This window comes from Fragaria vesca, linkage group LG2 (assembly GCF_000184155.1).
Source record: "Fragaria vesca subsp. vesca linkage group LG2, FraVesHawaii_1.0, whole genome shotgun sequence".
Lineage (NCBI taxonomy): Eukaryota > Viridiplantae > Streptophyta > Magnoliopsida > Rosales > Rosaceae > Fragaria > Fragaria vesca.
Window position 1 is genome coordinate 1,095,534 of NC_020492.1, and position 20,571 is coordinate 1,116,104.

At 38.2% G+C, this 20,571-nt stretch overlaps 4 protein-coding genes and 1 non-coding gene across 5 annotated transcripts; 1 reads left to right on the forward strand and 4 right to left on the reverse strand.

Moving 5' to 3' along the window:
* Positions 1 to 101: 101 nt before the first annotated feature.
* On the reverse strand, positions 102 to 2,151 carry LOC101294518 (uncharacterized protein At4g28440-like). The gene is made up of 2 exons (XM_004289609.1): positions 1,789 to 2,151; positions 102 to 594 (listed from the first exon to the last, which is right to left on the reverse strand). Exons 1-2 carry the CDS (start codon positions 2,054 to 2,056, stop codon positions 404 to 406), a joined length of 459 nt encoding a protein of 152 aa, XP_004289657.1. The 5' UTR covers positions 2,057 to 2,151; the 3' UTR covers positions 102 to 403.
* Positions 2,152 to 4,137: 1,986 nt separating this feature from the next.
* On the reverse strand, positions 4,138 to 6,725 carry LOC101294224 (uncharacterized protein At4g28440-like). The gene is made up of 2 exons (XM_004289608.1): positions 6,107 to 6,725; positions 4,138 to 4,596 (listed from the first exon to the last, which is right to left on the reverse strand). Exons 1-2 carry the CDS (start codon positions 6,372 to 6,374, stop codon positions 4,406 to 4,408), a joined length of 459 nt encoding a protein of 152 aa, XP_004289656.1. The 5' UTR covers positions 6,375 to 6,725; the 3' UTR covers positions 4,138 to 4,405.
* A 316-nt stretch (positions 6,726 to 7,041) lies between these two features.
* On the reverse strand, positions 7,042 to 7,929 carry LOC101295680 (MADS-box transcription factor PHERES 2-like). Its single transcript, XM_004291973.1, has one exon. It carries the CDS (start codon positions 7,927 to 7,929, stop codon positions 7,042 to 7,044), a length of 888 nt encoding a protein of 295 aa, XP_004292021.1.
* Positions 7,930 to 14,451: 6,522 nt separating this feature from the next.
* On the forward strand, positions 14,452 to 16,057 carry LOC101294807. The gene is made up of 2 exons (XR_183880.1): positions 14,452 to 14,969; positions 15,703 to 16,057. It is a non-coding gene; the product is annotated as an uncharacterized LOC101294807 (transcript).
* Positions 16,058 to 17,298: 1,241 nt separating this feature from the next.
* Positions 17,299 to 19,464, reverse strand: LOC101294994 (branched-chain-amino-acid aminotransferase-like protein 3, chloroplastic-like). Its single transcript, XM_004289610.1, has 5 exons — positions 19,157 to 19,464; positions 18,978 to 19,039; positions 18,623 to 18,798; positions 17,695 to 18,368; positions 17,299 to 17,580 (listed from the first exon to the last, which is right to left on the reverse strand). Exons 1-5 carry the CDS (start codon positions 19,191 to 19,193, stop codon positions 17,480 to 17,482), a joined length of 1,050 nt encoding a protein of 349 aa, XP_004289658.1. The 5' UTR covers positions 19,194 to 19,464; the 3' UTR covers positions 17,299 to 17,479.
* Positions 19,465 to 20,571: the final 1,107 nt, after the last annotated feature.

A 20,571-nucleotide genomic window follows, 5' to 3' on the forward strand; every position in this document is an offset into this window, starting at 1 on the left:
TGTTGGCAAATCCGAACCCTGAATTGGAGTTCTGAAAGTTTGAGATGCACGTAATAGACCAGTGCAGCTTATAAGCAAAGAGTAAGTTAGGTGCTAAAGATGAGAAGAAAGAAGTGAAGCACTTTCTTAGTGATGAAAATCAAGTTACATTTCCACCTTAAGGCACAAGCTGTTCCTGCCTATATCCAACCAAAACCTACATCATAATTATATTAAAATCACCAAGTCTTTTCTCATAAACATCTTCCAACCAATCCCAAAATCAAACTAAGCATTTCACCAATACGACATAACCAAGCAGCAGTAACAGCATGTCACCAAGTAATGGGAACAAAACCAACCATCAAAACCTTATGAATTTTGATTCTTCTCTCAAAATATACTAGCAGCAAAGAGACCCTATTCATTCCTCCACAACACTCACCAGCTCATATTCAACTAAAGAGAGATTGTTGTTCTCCTTCACTACAAACTTTGCAGGCTCAGTCACCTCAATACGGCCCCATTTGTCAACTGCTAGCCTCATGGATCCCTTAAACATGTCGATCTTAGCATTGCGGAGAATAACAGTGGTATCAGGCTTCATCAAATCAACTGGAAAAAATGGCAAACAAAGCAACATAAGATAGAGGACAGGGAAATTGAACTCAACAAGAGCACAGACATCAAGAAATGCAGAAAGCTATATCTTCTGTAGTATCTCTTCCTCGCCATGTGAGGAAAGTTTGCGACGCTCTTAAGAGACAAAACTTATGAGGATGAATTATCTGTTTGACCTTAAATATATTAGGTGAAAAAATCAAATCAACACGAACTTCCTCACCACTTCACCACATGATGTATATCAAGATGACCAACTGTCACTCTCTGAGTAAATCAAAGATTACTACAAACAGATCAAGGAAAGAATTGTACAACTAGATGTAACTATAACTTCCTCAACTATGAAGCCAAGTATCACCAAGTACTTGTAATATGAAAAAAAGAAACAATAAAAGAATAACATAACATTAAGGGCTGTAAAAAAAACCACCAAAATGCAACACTAAGTACAATTGAACACCACTCAGCAGAATAAAAATATCATTCAGACTCACTTCATACGCCACAACAAGATGAGGGGGCTCTTAACTTTCAAGGGCGTACACACTAATGAATATAACAACTTAGAAAGTTTCCACACCATGCTAATTGCCTTAGTCATCTTCAGCTTTACCACACCCATAACAGCATTAGTTACAAATAGCCTATTTCACGCACTTCAGGGTATTTTTCACAGTGAAAAGAAAACTTAACAGCAGCAGCACAACAAACAAATAGTACAATAACAAAAGAGACCTGATTACTCCACTGAGGACAATAGCACTTCACAACACCAAGCCACTACAAGCAGAATATAGACCCCCGAAATTTATTTTTCTTTTACCATTCACACAGCTTGTAATTCCATTCAATCCTTCAACAAACTTACTACTTCCACTAAATTTTTGGTTCTCCGAAACCCAAAAGTTGAGTATGCATAACAGCATTCCCATCAAAGAAAATCCAACACCTAATAATTTGATAGCTTAATCGAGACATATACCGAGAAAACCAATCCAAACAAGAGAAATGTAATAAACCGGCACAACACGAAAGGCCTACCGAAACCACTTGCTCTAATTTCCCCAAATTTCTCTTCCTCAACATTCCAATTATGCACACATAATAACCCATAAACACACACCATTCAAATTACATGCTCAATTTATAAACAAAGCAAACCAATACGAAACGAGAAAAGGCTACCTTGCTCATTTCTGGCAGTGAAGAGAATGGTCCCGGTCTCATCACCAATGAGGCACTCTGAGATTCGGGTGTGGCGGAGGTGCTGCGACACCGATCGGCCCTTCTGCAAGACGGTGGTGGCGTTGATGACCTTGACGACGAGAGTGTGGCCACTCGTTCCGGGCTTGAGATCGCTCACCTTGACGAACACGGGCTTCCGGAGCCCCGGCTTCGCATTGCTCTGCTGGGCCGACGCCGCTCCCGCTTTGTTGGTGGTCGTCGACGACATGGCTTCTCAGTTCCACAAAACCTAAAAACAAACCCTAGAAAAAGTGAAATTGATTCTCTCTGAGAGACTCTGGTTCTCTTCTTCTTCTCCTTTGTGTTGGGTTTGGTGCGCCCTTTCCCTTTTATTAGTAGTAGTGCGGGTAATTTGACTATTTGATTACGACGCTTTGGTAATTTGGGCATTTACTATTTACTTCGTACGTTTACAATGTCCATTGAGGTGCCCTTATTGGATCCAAGTCCGTCAGGTCTTTGGGCCTCATGGCATTCCTAATCCACCCTCTCGTTTTCAGCAAATTAAGGACCGTTTAAGGTTTAGTTTGATATTGTAGTTTAAAAATGAGAACATCTTCAGTAATACATGACGTGTATTTTCACATACATACATAGATGAGGAAGATTAGAGAAAAAAAATATAAAAACATGGTGGTCAAACATATGAATTGTTATGAACAGTTAAGATTGCATCGTGTAAATACACGTCGTGCATATAAGAATTTCTATTTAAAAACTCAGTTTTAAATAAGCAGCCCCTAATCTGCTTTCTAAAATCATGGTTATTTAAATTAAAAATTTCTAGATAAGCACGTTTTAAGATTTTACCAAATAAAAAATCTACCTAAAATGGTGATTATAAGTGATTTTAATCTCTAAAACTTAATACCAAACTGGGCCTAAGATTGCTTCTAAGGTCGAGAGAAACGATTATGTTTTGTCCAAATGTGGTTTAGTGGCTCAGTCTCCCATTTGTATGTGAACTGTTGTAAGAATTACGGATGAAAGATTAGTTGTTGCATTTGAGTTATTTATCCAACTTCGGTCTTAAGGACACAAGAGTAGCGCCTTCTGTGGACTACTAAAATGATTAGTTAAAAAAAAAAATAGGGGCAAGGGAAGGGATATAAGTCATAACTCATTGGTAGAGTGTCACCTTGATGTCGTGGAAGTCATCAATTTAAGCCTCATTATCCTTAAACCTAATGTGAGTTTTTCTATTTTTATTTGTTTTCCCGCCGTGATCAAATGATAATGGATAAGAGGCTCATGGGATGACGTCAGGGGGTAGGAATGGCTATATTTCTTGGAGCGAACTTGAGCTTGAGATACCAATTTTCATCATTCAATTTTCTTTTCATAAAACGGTACGGGAGACTTAGGCAAGGGCTTCCCTTTTGAGATAATTTTTTCCAGTCGAGAGACAAAATTTCCTTCTCATTCTTCTTTAGTCGACTAGTCTATAAAGCTCCAGATTGTTATCTTCATCTAGCATATCTCAATATGGTTTCTTAATCTTAGACCACCTTGTTGTTCCTAGGCTCCTAGCTTAGTCCAATGCTCTCCATATGATTTCTGCTATGCATGTACCAATACTCGCAGTAATACGAACAAAACCTCAACAGCCTCCACTCCTTCTCTTCCATCCCTACCCAAAACCAAACCGGCTTCGGCTTTTACAACTCTTCTCGCGGACAAGACTCCAACAAAGTATATGCAATTACATTCTGCAGAGAAGACGCGGTAGGATTCTGTTAAAATGTACGCAGCAGGCCAGCAGGGTAACATGTTTTTGTTCTAAACCGGCGTTTTGTTTTTGGTCTATATCGAATGACTTATAGGAAAGCTAGTGTCTCTTAAATCTGTGATTGATTCTGTAAGGACAAGAGTGCGAGCGAGGAGGTGTCTGTTTGGGGAAGGGCAGACTTATAGCCAGACCGCCAGCTGATCTAGTTACTGAGCATTTAGATTGGTGACCTTAAAGTTCAAACCCAGGTTCAAATCACAAAGTCGTTAAAATGGTCAAACATTAAACATTGTGCTGCAAAATTAGAACATTTACATGTGAAAAACTTATATTTTGTTTCAATTCAACGAACCTACCAAAAATTACCCGTATGGGTGATAATTTTCACCACATCAGGTGAGGTATCCTTAATTGAGTTAATTCCTCGTTTTTGAGAACATAACCGGTGAACCAACCCCTGTTGAGCAATTTTGAACCCTGAATTGGAGTTCTGAAAGTTTGCGATGCACGTAATAGACAAGAAGTGCAGCCTTATAAGAAAAGAGTAAGGTGCTAAAGATGAGAAGAAAGAAGTGAAGCACTTTCTTAGTGATGAAAATCAAGTTACATTTTCACCTTAAGTAAGACACAAGCTGTTCCTGCCCACATCCAACCAAACCCTACATTATAATTATATTAAAAATCACCAAGTCTTTTCTCATAAACATCTTCCAACCAATCCCAAAGTCAAACTAAGCATATCGCCAATAGAACATAACCAAGCAGCAGTTACAGCATTAGGAATTTTGATTCTTCTCTCGAAATATACTAGCAGCAAAGAGACCCTATTCATTCCTCCACAACACTAACCAGCTCATATTCAACTAAAGAGAGATTGTTGTTATCCTTTACTACAAACTTTGCAGGCTCAGTCACCTCAATACGGCCCCATTTGTCAACTGCTAGCCTCATGGATCCCTTAAACATGTCGATCTTAGCATTGCGGATAATAACAGTGGAGTCAGGCTTCATCAAATCAACTGGAAAAAATGGCAAACAAAACAATATAAGATAGAGAACAGGGAAACTGAACTCAACAAAAGCACATCCATAAAGAAATGCCAAAAAGCTATATCTAATGTAGTATACATCTTCCTTGCCATGCTGAGAAAATATTGTGAAGCTTTTAAGAGACAAGTGAAACTTATGAGGACTGATTATCTGTTTCACCTTAAATATATTACGCGAAAAAATTTGAATCAACATAAACTTCCTCACCAATTTATCAAATGATGTTATATCAAGATGACAACTGTCCGTCTCCGAGTAAAGCAAAGATTACTACAAACAGATCAAGGAAATAATTGCACAACTAGATTTAACTATAATTTCCTCAACTATCATGAAAAGTATCACCAAACACTTTGTAATTTGAAAAAAATAATGGAATAACATAACATTAAAGGCTGCAAAAAACCACCAAAATGCTATGCTAAGTATAATTGGACACCACCCAGCAGAATAAAATGGTCATTTGGACTCGCTTCATACACCGCATGTATATGAAGTCATATTTGCACTACAACAAGATGAACTATATCATGTTCAAGACATCAAGTCCCTTAACTTTGAATGCTATAATCAGCAAATCACTAAATTAATCTTCTTCAGTAAAACTTTGAAAAAAAAAAAAACACGTCCTAAGAACCAAAGTAACACATTTCCTTCCTCAAGAGATTAAAAATTCTGCAGATGTTTTATTGCAATACATAAGCAGCTTGTAGATACAGGCCCACTACATTTTCAACTTAAATTCTACAAAGTACTAGACTACTGCTAGAATTTCAAATCTTGAATAGATTTGAAAAGGAATGATTAAAGAATAGTAGCTTTTAGCTGACAATATTACAGGTTTAGGCTGCTAGCGTTAATACATTCCTAACTTCATTCACCTAGCCTTTTTAAAACATTCTTGCTAGTTTTCGTTTACTTGAACATTTAAGAGGCACTAATGAATAAAACAACTTAGAAAGTTTCCACACCCCATGGCCCATGCTAATTGCCTTAGTCATCTCAGCTTTACCACGCCAATTTCCTTGTTAATTATAAATAGCCTATTTCCATGCATTTCAGACTCTTTTTCATAGTGAAAAGAAACTTAACAGCATCAGCACAGCGAACAAATAGTACAACAACAAAATACAACATGAGTAATCCATGAGGAATAGCACTTCACAACACCAAGCCACTACAAGCAGAATCTAGACCCGTAAACCTTTTTTTTTTTTTACCTATTCACACAGCTTGTAATTCCATTCAATCCCATTCAACAAACTTACTAATTCCACAAAATTTTTCATTCTCCAAACCCAAAACAGTGTAGAACACATAGCCCGAAACCACTTGCTCTAATTTCTCTTTCTCATCAATCCAATTATCCAAACATAATAATCACAAACACACCATTAACCCCAAATTTCTAACACATTTCACATTTTGCGCTCAATTTTCATAAACAAAGCAAACCAATACAAAATGAGAAATGGCTACCTTGCTCATTTCTAGCAGTGAAGAGAATGGTCCCGGTCTCATCCCCAATGAGGCACTCGGAGATTCGGCTCTGGCGGAGATGCTGCGACACCGATCGGCCCTTCTGCAACACCGTGGTGGCGTTGATGACCTTGACGACGAGAGTGTGGCCGCTCGTTCCGGGCTTGAGATCGCTCACCTTGACGAACACGGGCTTTCGGAGCCCTGGCTTCGCGTTGCTCTGCTGGGCTGACGCCGTTCCCGCTTTGTTGGTGGTCGTCGACGACATGGCTTCGCAGTTCCAGAAACCCTAGAAAAAGTTGAATTTGATTCTCTCTCTGGCTCTGTTCTTCTATGAGGGGAACTTTTGGGGTGCCCTTGTTGGATCCACAGTCGGTCCGCTCTTTGGGCCTCATGGCGTTCCAAACTACCCTCTCGTTTAGAGCCCAAAGGAGAAGAGGACAAGGGATTTGCTTCTAAAGTTGATAGATGTTTTTTGCCCGATGCAATTTGGTATAGTGGCTCAGTCTCTCGTTCTTACGTGAAAAGTTGTGAGATTTACTCCACTCGAATTGTTTATCCAACCTTTGTCTTAACGACAGTAAAACAGTTTCTTATGTGAACTACTGAATGATAAGTTAAAAATAGTATGGGCACTTGAGCTTGACATACCAAATAGTATCGGTTTTAAACACACCATACAATTTAAAGTTTCAAACAAAGCTAAATCAATGAAAGAAGATTTTTTCCTTTTTCGATGAGTCGATGAAAGAAGATTTTCAATGTTGTCTTGTTTTCTTGTTTGATTATAAATAATGTCTACGTGCAACAATGTATTATGATAGACAGGATGTTATATGAATCCACTTGGTTCATATGACATGTTACATGAATCCATTCGAATTCAACCTAACACATAATATATGTAATATAGGCATGCCATATGGTGTTGTAGACTAGATATCACCCTCAAGCCTTCTCAAGTCTTCAGGAGACTGAGATGATGAAACATTGGTGTTCTCCAGACTTGGTTGCTGGGCTGAACCAAGAGATAGAGGAAGCTTATCAGATGAAACAAAGTGTGGAGGAAATAGAGCACTTGTCGACATCGGATATGGTGGTGCATGGTTATGGAATGTTACATCATGACAGTTCGGCGGCAAGGTTAATGTCAATGGAGCATACTCGGCCAACGGAGTCATGCCTGCGGAATGATTCCAACCATTGTTGCTCTGATGCTCGAATGCAAGCATCCGAGAATCGAATGCGAGCATCTGATGATCAAGATTGTCATAAAACAAGCCTTGCGCTTGTGCAGAGCTCTGCTCCTCCGGTAGAGCCCTGCCATTGTGATACAAAGGCATTGGCCCTAGTCTACCTTCATGATTAATAGCACACTGCATCGATCTCCTTACAGCTTCAATTTTGTGATCCAGCTTTTGTGCAAGACTAAGCAATTGATCTAATGATAGCGCATTCATCCTATCATCGCACGTTGGAAACTGAAGTTCATCATTCTTCCGGCGTAGTTTCTTAATCTTTGTTTGCAGTTGTTCAATTTTCTCGGCGTAGAAGTCCTCCAAATTGTGAACTCTCTTCGATGAACAAGATGCATACTTATTGATGATTTGCTTCACCTCCTCCTGTTTTGGATAGATTTCGGGTTGGAGCAATTGGCCATCAGAATTGCTTTCGTATATGATCACGCACCCCTTCACATCACAAAGAGTGTTCAACTCATAAGCTTTCTTCAACAATCCAGTCTTTCTTTTTCGAAACGTAACCTTGCGAGACCTTTCATTCTGTATTAGGTCCCAAGATAACCTTGAATTGGATCGAACCATTCTTGTTACTCAATCTGGTTTCAATGGCTTCTCGAAAGATCAAATATAGAAAAACTTAGTTAGGGTTATTAACAATGAAATCCCGACCTTATTACTTATATTAAGACTGCCCGTCACCATTAAGGAAACAATATCATAGCCAGTGATTTTCTTTTCTTCATCAATTACTCGCCCTGAAAGCTTCCCCTCACCATTACGTTTAGGATTCTTTCTATATAAATTTCTTCTAAACTACCATAATATTCATATAACTTTATAATATTCAGAGTGAATTTTAAATAATAAAATATTTCAATTAACTAAAGTACAAGAATTTAGAAATTCATCAAAAGCTTCTGTTTTTTTTTATAGAGGAAATGAAGTAATCTCATTGATCGAAATCATAAAAACCGAAACGGTCAAGCAAGACCACTCAAACTAACAAAGTTAAGACATTTAATTTAAACCTACAATATGAATTGAAAAAATAACCTCAAGCTACATCCCAGATCAAAATCCTCAAGCTGTAATCATGTAATACCCCGATAATTTTAAAAGTCAATTAATGTATATACATATATATCATTCGTGCTAAGACGTGAGTCAATTAAAATATTATTGTAATACGAGAATATTTATTTGGGACTCTTCATGTGCTGGAACATATGTGTATAATAGATATATGCACATATACGGTATACTTTCACAATTATAGTAAGGTGAATAAGTAAGTAAAATAATATATCTATGAAAGCAAGGTCTAGAATACTGGGCTCACACCAATATGGGACACGGAAAATTTAAAAGAAGAGGAAGAATTGAGAAAATGGAGGTAGGAGAGAATGACATAGACCTTTTTATTATATATTTTTCATAGACCGGATTTGTGATACACCGAGTATTTTACAAATGAATGAATATTATTGACATGAGATCTAAATTATGAGGATGTGGTACTAATACTTTGTATTGATTGAGCATGTGAAAATTCTCGTGAATTTTCTACACAATTGATTTACTCACTATTGATAAAACTATGAGAATAAAATAAATGAAATAGAGTGTCATGGATCGTTGGATCTTTTGAAATTTGATCTATACCGTTGGGTTTGTGATTACTTTTTACTCTTGGATTTGGGTTACAAGTTGAGATTGGTCTAGAAAAGAATGGAAGGTTGTGGAACTTTTTCACTGACCAGGAAAAAGACAAGGAAAGAAGATTTTTGGGGGGGGGGGGGAATTGAGATAGAAGATAAAAAGGGAAAGAAGGGTCGAGAAGGGGAGATGACACCGACCTCCAACCGTGATATCTCCCACCGACCTCGACCAAGAGGGAGGGAAATCTCTCACTATTCTCCTAGACGAACATCGACCCCGACCTCGACTCTACCTCTCACGCTGACCTTCTCCAATAATCAATCACTTTTCGTTTCCTAAAGAGAAGTAAGTGATTCAAAGGGCAACAACCGTGGTTTTCAACTCAAGCCATTGGTTAAAATCGTCACCCAATGATTAGTTTTTCATCGGAGTCGATCGGGTAAGGTGTTCGTGTTTGGAATAGGATTGGAATAAAGATTTTAGGTTCATTTTCTTGCTAAGAGTGAATCCTTTGTTCAATTTCTTAAGTGAATCTCTGGATTGCTCTTCTGATGCTCGATTAAGCATTGGATACTCAGAAATATTATCCATGTGTTGAGTTCCTATTTTGATAAATATTTAGATTTACTTAGTATAGTTTGGGGTCGGGTCTTTACACATCCAAAAAGGTGGATATGAATAACTAGAAAGAAAATTAAACTTTCACGCTCCAACAACAAATCATCACTCCTCGATTATAGGCCTTAGACCCCACGCCCACAGGTGTACTTTTCATCGACATGGGAGATAAGAAAAGTTGTTAAGGCACAAAGAGGGATCTCGTCATACAGTCTCGACAAATATCCTTCGGCCCAATCCAAATAGGCCCAAAGCATGCTGAGAGGATGACAAGTGGGGTAACAACAACAGACCCGCCCAGCTCACAAACACCCCCCTCAACACTACCAGACCTGATTGCACCAAGCTCTAGGACCTCCGGAGCTGCTATCGTCACCCAATCAATCTGGCGACTTCCCCTGCCAAACAGAGCATAACTTCCGACCTCTGTGTTGCCGCCTCTAGTAATTATAATAAGCGCCGCTGCCTTGTCTTGAGACTCGCCACCGCCGCTTCTAATAAATTTTTGAAGCAAATCAAGTGCCCACTCTGCGCTCCGCCGTTGTACACGTCAGCAGGCAGCCCTGCTCTCGTGCTTCAGTCACTGCTTCTCCCGATGACCACAACCCACCCCGCCAAATCGAAAAGGACCAACACAGTTCGATCTCACCTCAATTAAGATTGAAATGCCCCAAGAGTCTGCTACTAATCGGCCAACCATGCACATGAGATGTGCCTCTCCATTAGCAAGCACGATGCCAAGACGTCGCCTTTGTGGTCAGGACAAGGGATGAGCTTGCCGCTGTCGTCTACTTGAAACCCTAGATTTCGTCTATATTTCTCTTAGCTCTCAGTAAAGCTTTATTTTTATTTTATATTGTAATGAACATGTAATATACACAACAATTAATATTATAATGATAGAGAAATTAAGCCGTCGTGGGTCACATCAAAACTCAAATACGAAGACTAAGGATTCAGAACAACAGTTACAGATATCATGTAGCCGATAAAGGCTCATCAACTCTAACCACACGAATCACTCTCTTAACCGGGCTACTAAAAACCAATATATTTAAGAACTCTCGACACATCCTTATATCCAATCTCGAGAGGTCACAATCATCTTCCAACACCCTATACTAAAATTGTCAATGTATGTATAAGGGAATCTCCCTGTTACATTGACAATAGAAAACACCGAATTGAAAACACATAGTTTATGGAGGTGACACTATAACAACCAGGCTACATTAGAGGAGAGACCTATTAAACATAACCAATAACCTAAAAACCCCTAAAAGATACCAAGAAATAAAATCATGTCAACTTTGGCCCACTGCCAACCTCTAAGCCCAAAACCATGTGCCATGTACCAAAACCCATCAAAGTGAGAAAGGTGTACGACCCATAACTTCCCCTCTTAGCCCAAAAACCACGATTACACCATCATTGTCGTTCAGTTAGCTCCACCGATGTCTAAACCCCAATGTATCTATGTCTAACCGCCTTCACACACCGTTATATATTTGTCCATCCACTAGGCTAATTTTACGATCAAACATTTTGAAACAACGTTGTTTGATGAGTTCTTTACTTATTTTACAGTTGTCCATTTAAAGATTGTCTTATACGTGACACGAAATCGTTTTCTGATAAAGTTCAGGAGAATTGTGGCCTTAAATAACCGTTGTTTGAATGAACTGAGACAACAGAGAATTAACTACTATTGTCTGAACGCTTTTGACATATATGTTTATTTTTTTGCCGTTTTCTAATTTTCTAGGACAATGAGTTTTATTTTTACTATTGTCTGATTGAGAAATTGGCCTAGTGATCAATCCGAGAGAATTAAAGCGATAAGTGAAACCATAGTCATGCCGCCGTTGTTCTTGACCCAACCAAAAGGAGCCGCTTCTAGCCATTGAAGATTTGACTTTGCTCCAATCTTGAATCTTGTACGCCTCATAACCCCATACGCAGCCATCTCCTTACACCAAAAGAGGTTGAAACTTATGTCCTCCATCAAACATTCTGACCTTCTGAACCCAAACACCACTGTTGAAGAACCATAATAGCCCGTCTAGCCACTCCCAAATTATATTCGTGACGTTGGAAGGCAATGCCGACTCAAAGACTCGGCAGGACAAGCGAAACAACCAAATTTTTTATTTTTTTTCCAATTCTAGGCCTCTTTTTACGGAACGTAACTACGTGAGTAAAAATATCAATAGTAAAGATTACATACTCCTAAAAAGAGAAAATTATATTATACAATCTTGTATACTATGCATATTAAAATTTGTGGTTATTATTGATTGAAGAAGCTATATAATGATCATGTGTTGACTATTTACTCCCTCAAAAACCCCTCATGGACCACACATTTGGACACATAAAAAGTAGTATTACATAGGAATGGGTTTTAATTATGACAATTTGATTTAGGACTAGTTGATGACTTCTCCATTAATGGTTTATTACACCCATTTTTCAATTATATATTTTTTTTTTCTCACCCGTTTAGTTTTTAGGTATATTAGATCATTTTTACAAATTTTCAGTCAAATTGATGATCGTTAAGGAATCAAACTAAATCAAATCAATGGACGATCCAAATCTGTCAAACAGGAGTCGTTGAAGTTTATAATTGATAAATCACATTTATGAATGTTTTAACGATTTTCAATTTGGATGAAAACTTGTAAATATAATGTACTTATATATCTACAAACTAGACAGTCGCTATGTGAATATGTGATCGAAAAGGGGGAGAAACGAAGAAATCCTCCCCTATTCCTCCATCAAATGATCCTTATTAGATGCTCTCCTGTATTACATATAGGTATTCATAGAAGAATTCAGAAAACAAAATGGTTTTGTTAGTGAAGTGCTTTGCCCAAAAGCCATGAGACATACGTAAATAATTGAGCTAACACTTACTGCACAGTAAATTAAATAGTCACAGTGAGAGAATCATCATCTCACTAGTGGTATAAACAAAGGGTCGAGAAAGAAAACATGTGCCCACGTTATTCCCTCCCCCATATAAAAGCCTTTCCCCCATCTGTACCCTAGCTCATTTCTTGATTTCTTTCACGCCTCCAACCCTCACACAAACACTATCTGCCGATCTTGCTTAACAAAACTCTTTGAAACCTTCTCTCCTTGGCTGTATGTCTGAGATGGTCGAGCCATGGTCGGAATCTTTCTGCCGGGGTGATCCCCCATGGCAGATCAGGGGATTTGGGGTTTGTAAAGAGGGGTGGGAGTTGTTCTGCAAAATAGTTCTTAGTCACGACAGACTCTGAGTAGAGCTGGGAGTTGTTCTGCAACTAGCTTCTACTCATGTGTTTGATAAATTACTGTCAAGGCAGCATGGCAAAAATCTTGGCTTAGAAGTTGTAATTCCGGCAGATTGGAGCCAGATTCGAGCTGCTTGGATGCGTTGGATTTGGGGTTGATGTTGTGTTCTTGACGCTGTATGTTCGTCTCCAACTCTGTTCTGTTCCGATTTCTACAGGGTTGAAGATGAACATACAGCAGCAAGTGCATACAGCAGCACAAGATGGATGATTCGATGGTGTCATGTTATCGTCAGTTATGTTTAAGATTCGCTTCCAGTTGTTTCCGATTATAGTATTTCCTTCCTATTTATGCTTTCTGGGTAATTGTTTCTGGGTAATTGTTTGTAATAGATTTGCAGAGCAATGTGAAACATTTCTATAACCTTATGTTCTTTATACAATAATGGCTGGTGTTGGACTATTTGTGGCTAAAACTTCAAAATTATATTGTAGATGTTGGTTTATCCTTTAGGAGAAACTAGCACTTTTTGTTTGGTTTATAATTTCGAGCATCCAGATTTGAAAATGTTACCTGCATTGCAACATTATAATGACTTTGGTGTGGCTGATCAAATGGTTTACCTCATCGTTACTAATATTAATACAACGTTGTAATCAGTTTTGTTTGACATATGATCCTTGACATCTCATATTGCTTATAATGTTAAAGATTCTGTGTGGTTGAAATGAATGGTGCCTAGTTTGAGGAAAATGTAATAAGGTGTAGAATTGAAATCCCTGTTTTATTGCTAGAAACAACCAACACAAATCTTGGACAGTGGCCGGAAAGTTGAAGTTCATGAACAAAATCAGCACAAGAAGATTGTGATACTCGTGTTAGCTTGTCTGTGTGTGATGATTTAGAATTCTGTTTTCCTGGGTTGATGGAGCCATATAGGGAGTTAGGATTTCAGTTGGGATTGTACAATCTTTTTTGCAAAAAGAACGACAGTTTTTGATTTTTCAGCAAGTGAAATGGGTAAATTGTCACACTATAGAACAGTAACAATAGTTGGTCATCAGGCAACAATCATCTCCATCTCTCCCATTGTAAACAAAGTTGCAAATCTCTCCCATTGTTGTTGCAAAAATTGCATAGTATTTAGGCTCTTCAACGCTTTTACTTTTGCCAAATATTGTTCTGAGTTCTGACTGCAAATCTCATATATGGCAGACAACTACTCTCATTTTGATCACCATCAAATTCTTCATACATGAGGGGAAATATGGTGGCCAACGTTCTCGCTAATAGACCTCCTGCTTTGGTCTTTTGAGGTTTCAAAAAGACAATGTTCCGGGTGTCTAGGCATAGGAAAGCTTCCCTAAAGGGAGATGCTTTGATTCCTCTTGAATGGTTGGCACAGCCGAAAGAAACAATACCTACAGTAATCTAGAGACACCGCAAAGACCTACAGCTATCAAACCAAGCACATCCAGACACAAGGGACCAATATATTAAAATCTCTCGTGCTCCACCAAGAAAACAATGGCAGGCAAATGTCACTGCTCACTAGCGTGTCATGTGCTTATCTTCACTCCATAAAGCCCCCCTCTTCGTTTACCTCAAACGAATACCCTCATTCAAGATCTCAAAACCCTCTTCCTTCCTTGTTCTAGCTCTTTCCTTTGGCTGAGATAGTTTGAGTGTGTGTGTGAGATGATGGTAGAGGCTTGCTCATGTTCTTTCCCTCAGCTGCAGGGTGATCCGCCATGGCTGGTCATGACCCGTTTGGAGGAGGATGAAAATCATGACATGAAAGCTGGGAGCTGTTCTGCAAAAGTGTTGATCACAATTTCTGAGGAAGAGGAGAGCTGGAAGCAATCCTGCAACTAGGACCTTCCGTTGTTTACTACACATGCTTCTTCAGTTTATTCCGGGATGGGGAGTGACTGAATAATCCAGCCACCTGAGCCAACGGTGGTTATTATTTAGTGTAGGGCTATGGAAGCAGGACAATGTTCATGTTCTGCTAGGTCTATATAGAGGTTACCGCACACAAGAGTTCAGCTGAAAAAAAGGTCAGGAACACTGGAAGTTCATTACTTAAGAGTTGGAGATGAACATACAACAAGAATTGCATATGCCATCATTTTAGTTTAATTAGATTCATTTCCAGTTGCTTTTGATGACAGTATTTTGATTTCTTTCTGATGATCGTTGTGTAAGGCCGAGGAATTCAATGAATTTGTTTGCTATAGTTTAGCCTCTGTAACTGTGATCTAGGACTACTTGATCTTTTAAGTTTAGCTCATATGTGGATTGCAAGTGATGATGATTCTGGTTTAGCCTAGGATAAAATAAGAAACTACGTTTTCCTTTTCTTTAGTATATAACTATATATTACAATAAAAATTTACAAACATGTTACAACCTTCATAGCATCTAAGATTAATAAGTTGATTGTTGTTTGGATGCTATGTTTGGATCCAATGATCCCATTCTGAGTTATAATAGGATTTTAGAGCTCTTGTTCTTATTGTAACCCTGCTTGAAAGTTGAAACACACACAGACACACTCTCTCAATAGAATTTGATGGCTTGATTAATCAACAAAAGAAAAAAACTTTGAATACTTCAAAAATAAATAAACAACTGCATCTTAGCCTCTTGGTAGGTAGAAGGTGGAAACTAGAAAATCATGAATCATGTGAGCCAACAAGATTGATGTGACTGACATTGTCCTTCTTACTCTTGTATTTCAAGGCAGCTGAAGATCATTGTAAATTGAATAAAGCTTTCTCTTCTTATTAGGTGATCAACTGATTATATGTGTGCATCTTTGTTAACAATCACCATGGTACTAGATGAGATAACAGAGCCTTTCTCCAGAAGTATTGTCCGAAAGTGATGAAACTACCCTTGGGTGCATGAGACAGAGGGCTTACCACTTTCTGATGTCCAATATTTTGATATTTCAGTTTAAAATGGGAGGAATCGGTAGAGTTGTTTCTCCATTATACAAAAGGTCATACCCACATCTCAACTGCAAATCGTCACTTCTTCCACAAACTCATAAGAGATCTTTGTTCTCCATCATACAAAAGGTCATACCCACATCATCTCAAACGCAAATGCTCACTTCTTTAACAAACTCATAAGAGATCATAGGAATAAAGGTGAGAGAATGACTATAATTTGCATAACGATCTTGCATGAGCGCTTGGTTGTGATGGATGATGCTTAAGCATCTCATTGCTTCTATATCACACGAAAGAGGGGAGATGATTGTAATATATTACATTGACCGGAAAGTTAGTTGTAAATTGTAATGAAAGGTTTTGTTTGAACAAAGAGAAGCAGGTGATTGTAAAACAATTGAAAATACATATTCATTCTAAAATGTTGCAACACAAAGTTATAATACAGTCTTTCAAGCAGAAAAAACTAGCTACTTGCATATATGTAATCATTATGATTATGCTGATAAAATATTTGTAGAGTTTGGAATCAATAATCAAATTTATTTACCTTATAAACTGTGAAAATCTGGCTTAAAACAAACACATGGACTAGAAATACCAGAAGAAATTTCAGATATATAGAGCCACTTAAGTTTGGCTTACCAGCATCACCCTTGTAGTACTGCCATGAAAATTGTTTGATATTCACAGTCAGAGTATTGAAAATACGAATTCATACTTTGGTAGATGAATTGCAAAGCATTTGGGAAACAGGTTTCTAGCCATCCCTCTTCTATGATTTTTTGTCAAATGATCTTTTCATATCAAGAATTTTCATCTATTTTTTTCAAGGGTGTTCTTTTCGGTCTTGAATGTTTTACAGTTGGCCTCACCAAGATTAACTATTAATTTGTGCACTCCTGGTAAAGCCTCCTCCAGTTCTTCTATGCTTCTATAAAGGCACAGACAAATTACTTAAAGACTTTATGAAACTATCTATCGATGCATACACTGATACATTATACATATCTTTGGTAATAGCATCAAGTAAATTCAGTTATCCTGTCTCATGCGAATGCAGTCATGTTCACCTGGTCAGTTACTGACCAAGAGATCCATGGTCAACCACCGTTAAATGTATATCTAAGGGTTGAAAACAAAACAAATTAACTTTAAAATAATACTTTTCACAATTGGATTTATATCTAAAGGTGTTGACCATGTTTCCGTTGGTCTGTAACCGACCATGTGAGTGCTACTGCATGAAATGAAGTTTTCCTGTGTACTCTTACAACATTAAGGAATCCAGTCCATAGTTAAACCTTGGAAGCCACTGTAGGCACATTTATCAAATAGTTTCAAGTGTATGGCGCTGAGTTAAGTAAAGCAGGTAAATTTACTGTTTTCTGTTCTTACTAATATGCTCTTGTCACTGCTAATAGACTTTCTTTCTGAGAAAGCTTTCTGAGTTCTTTTATTCAAGATTTCATTGTTCACAAAGGAAGAAAGGAACAATGCAGCAGAATACAAAGCATTTGTAACACCAGAAACAATGAGTAATGAGGCAGCTAAATGCAAGAAGAAGCATTCTTTTAGGCCCCTTGATGATTTGATCATTATGTGAACCTTTAGACGTAGGGAACTGCTGTCCTCTGTGTTTCAGTAGATCCTGCTACCATATCATCCCACACCAGATCAGAGAGCGCCATCGTCAATTCTCCCACCTCTCCTGTTGTCACCAAAAAAAATAGAGTCCGCTTTAAACTTGTAAGATTATATATAGCAAAGCTGTCTATTCACTTAAGAAGGAAAATGAGTATAATCATCAATAGAAAGACGTTACCATTGCCAATGGGCTTTTCATCCCACTCGATAATTGGCAAGAGAGGCAGTGTGCTTCCTACAAACATCATTTCCGCAGAGCTTTTGGCTTCTTCCACAGTAATATTTCTAGTTGTCACAGCTTTCAAACAGCCTGACTCAACCAACTTGGGTGCCAATTCAAGAAGCCTCAACATGGTACAACCACTAAGGATCTTGTCAAAGAAGGGTACAATAAGCTCCTTGTCATGTGTTATAAAAGCAACATTCACATTTGGACCTTCTGCTATGTAACCCTTCTCATCCACCCATATGGAAGCAAAGGCTCCTTTGTCTTCAGCTTCCATTTTCGCAAGGATATTCGGAAGGTAGTTCACATTCTTCATTGTTGCCATTTGTGGTGACTTCATGGGAATAGACGAAGTGATCACTTTAACCCCTTCTTTGCACTGATTAAAGTCCTCATCAATGACTACTGCATAGAATGCAGATGTTGGGCACCCTGTTGGTGAGAGCAAAAAGTCGCCAGGACCGGCACTCAACCAATATCTTAAAGTTCCTTTCTTGATCTGTGATGCTGCTGCAAGTTGCACAAGAATGCTTCGAAGAGTCGACCGATCAAGGGGAGAGGGGATCCTTGCTTTTGAAGCTGATCTGAGGAAGCGGTTTAGGTGGACATCCAGCTCATAGAGGTATCTGCAGGAATCGAAAATCAAATTTACAACTCAAGCTCATTCTCACTTGACCCAAAAGCTTAATCTTTTAGAAATGAAGCAACAATGTATGTCAAGCTAACAGACTCTAGCTAACAAAAGGTACTAAATCTGGAAACCTAAAAAATTGCATGGACTAACTTGCAATAGAAATATTGCAAAGCATATATAAGCTATGAAACTGGAGATGTCTCATGCATCATGATACATGTATTGGAAAGCAAATTGTAAGCCTACCCATCTAAGAGAATGGCTGTGTCAAACACACCATGGCCTCGATGAACCATGTGATCGTCCATTGGAATCACCATCAGAGCTGGATCAAGAATAATTCCACCATAAGTGCTGGAATACATGGCCGGGTAAGGTTTCTTTTCTACTTTGCTCCACTTCTCATGCAGCTTTTCTAGCAACTGCTCAATTCAGAAACCACTGTGAACTTAGAGAACATATTGCTCCTACAGTCCCACTCATGTAAAATCTGAAATGAACAGTGAAAACATATGCTACTACAACCAGTACCTAATCACATAGTGAGTTGCTATTACGGAAACTGTCTGTGAGATTAAACTTAGGGGTTTCAAGTTCTCACCTCAGATGATGATTTGAACACATGAACCTTGAAATCCTCAACATTTCCAACCTCCAATGAATCTTCAGAAAAGCAACAAATAGAATACATCAACCACCAAAGCACCAATTATGTTTACAGATGAAGATAAACCAAGTTACAAATGGAGAAAACCATATACACAAAGACCAAAACTTTACCTGATTTTGGGTCAGAAGAGGAGCTGTAGCCAGCCATGGATCAGCAGAAGCAGAGATCAACAGAGTTGATACAAATGAGCAGTAGAGTAAGGAAGACAGGTTGGATAATGGATTGGTATGAGTTGGGTTTTATTGACACTACTTCAAAGTATAAATTAACTGAAAAAGGAGGGAATCCATTTCTGCTTCAACCCTTTCTTTGTCTTGCAGTGTTGTGGATAGTAGTGTTAGGTGAACTGACTTTTGTTCTTTCTGATGCACCTTATTGGTGGAAAGATTCTATATTTAGGTACACTGATGAATTATAGTAATGATGAATCTTCTTGTATGCTATTGTTTCACAGATATACTGACAACAATGATCAAGTGTAACTAAGTGATAAAGTCTGGATTCATATCTAAAACCAATTGACAATTGATAGAGTGGCCTAAACTCTTATAAACCACAGGCAATGTCCCATTTTTCCTGATGTGAGATATATATCTCAACACGCCCCCGCATGTGTGACGAATCTTCAAACCTAACACGTGGACAACATTTGGGGGTGACGTGGAGTTCGTGTGGCTTTTGGGCTTCACACGTGGACGTGGGTAACCCGCTCTGATACCATGATAAAGTAGTTTGGGGTTCACATCTAAAACCAATTGGCAATGGATGAAGTAGCCAAAACCCTTATAAACCACAGGCAAAGTCTTATTTTTTCCGATGTGAGATATATATCTCAACAACACTAAGAGTGTAACACTAATATACAAAAAGGTGCATTATCAAATCATACCTGCTCTGTCTTTAGGATCCCTGTCTTTATATATGGCAAAAGCTGAGGAATAAGACACGCAGGACTGCAGGAGCGCCATTAACATTCGGACATTTAGAACTTCAATTTTTTACCACAAATGCTTATTTGTTCTGAACTGTATCCCTATCAGTACATTGAAAAGTAACTACATTACTATCATTTCCATTCCATGGTCATTAATTCGGTGTCGGTTACATGAAATCCTGGTCTGACAAAAGAATTGGACACTGGAAATGCTCTGATCAACATACCTTAAGCAGCTGATTGTTTAAGTTTTTAAATTAGTTCGCTTCAATGCGCAACGAACTATATTTTTTGGTTTTCTGTACTCTAGCTGCAGCCGAAAAATGCATTTGATCGTAACCAAGTTCTGGTTTTGGTCAGTTGTAACGCAGTTGGGTGTGCGTATATGCTTGTAGTTCTCTGTTGTCACTTATACTCCACAAACAAATAGCCCCGCTGATGTAATGTTTTCAATTCATTGCCACAAGACTCATTTGGAAGAGTTTGAACTTCTAAGCAGGGTTTTCATGTAATGCATCAACAGTTAGAAAACTCCATTTCAATATATATATATATATATATATATATATATATATATATATATATATATAT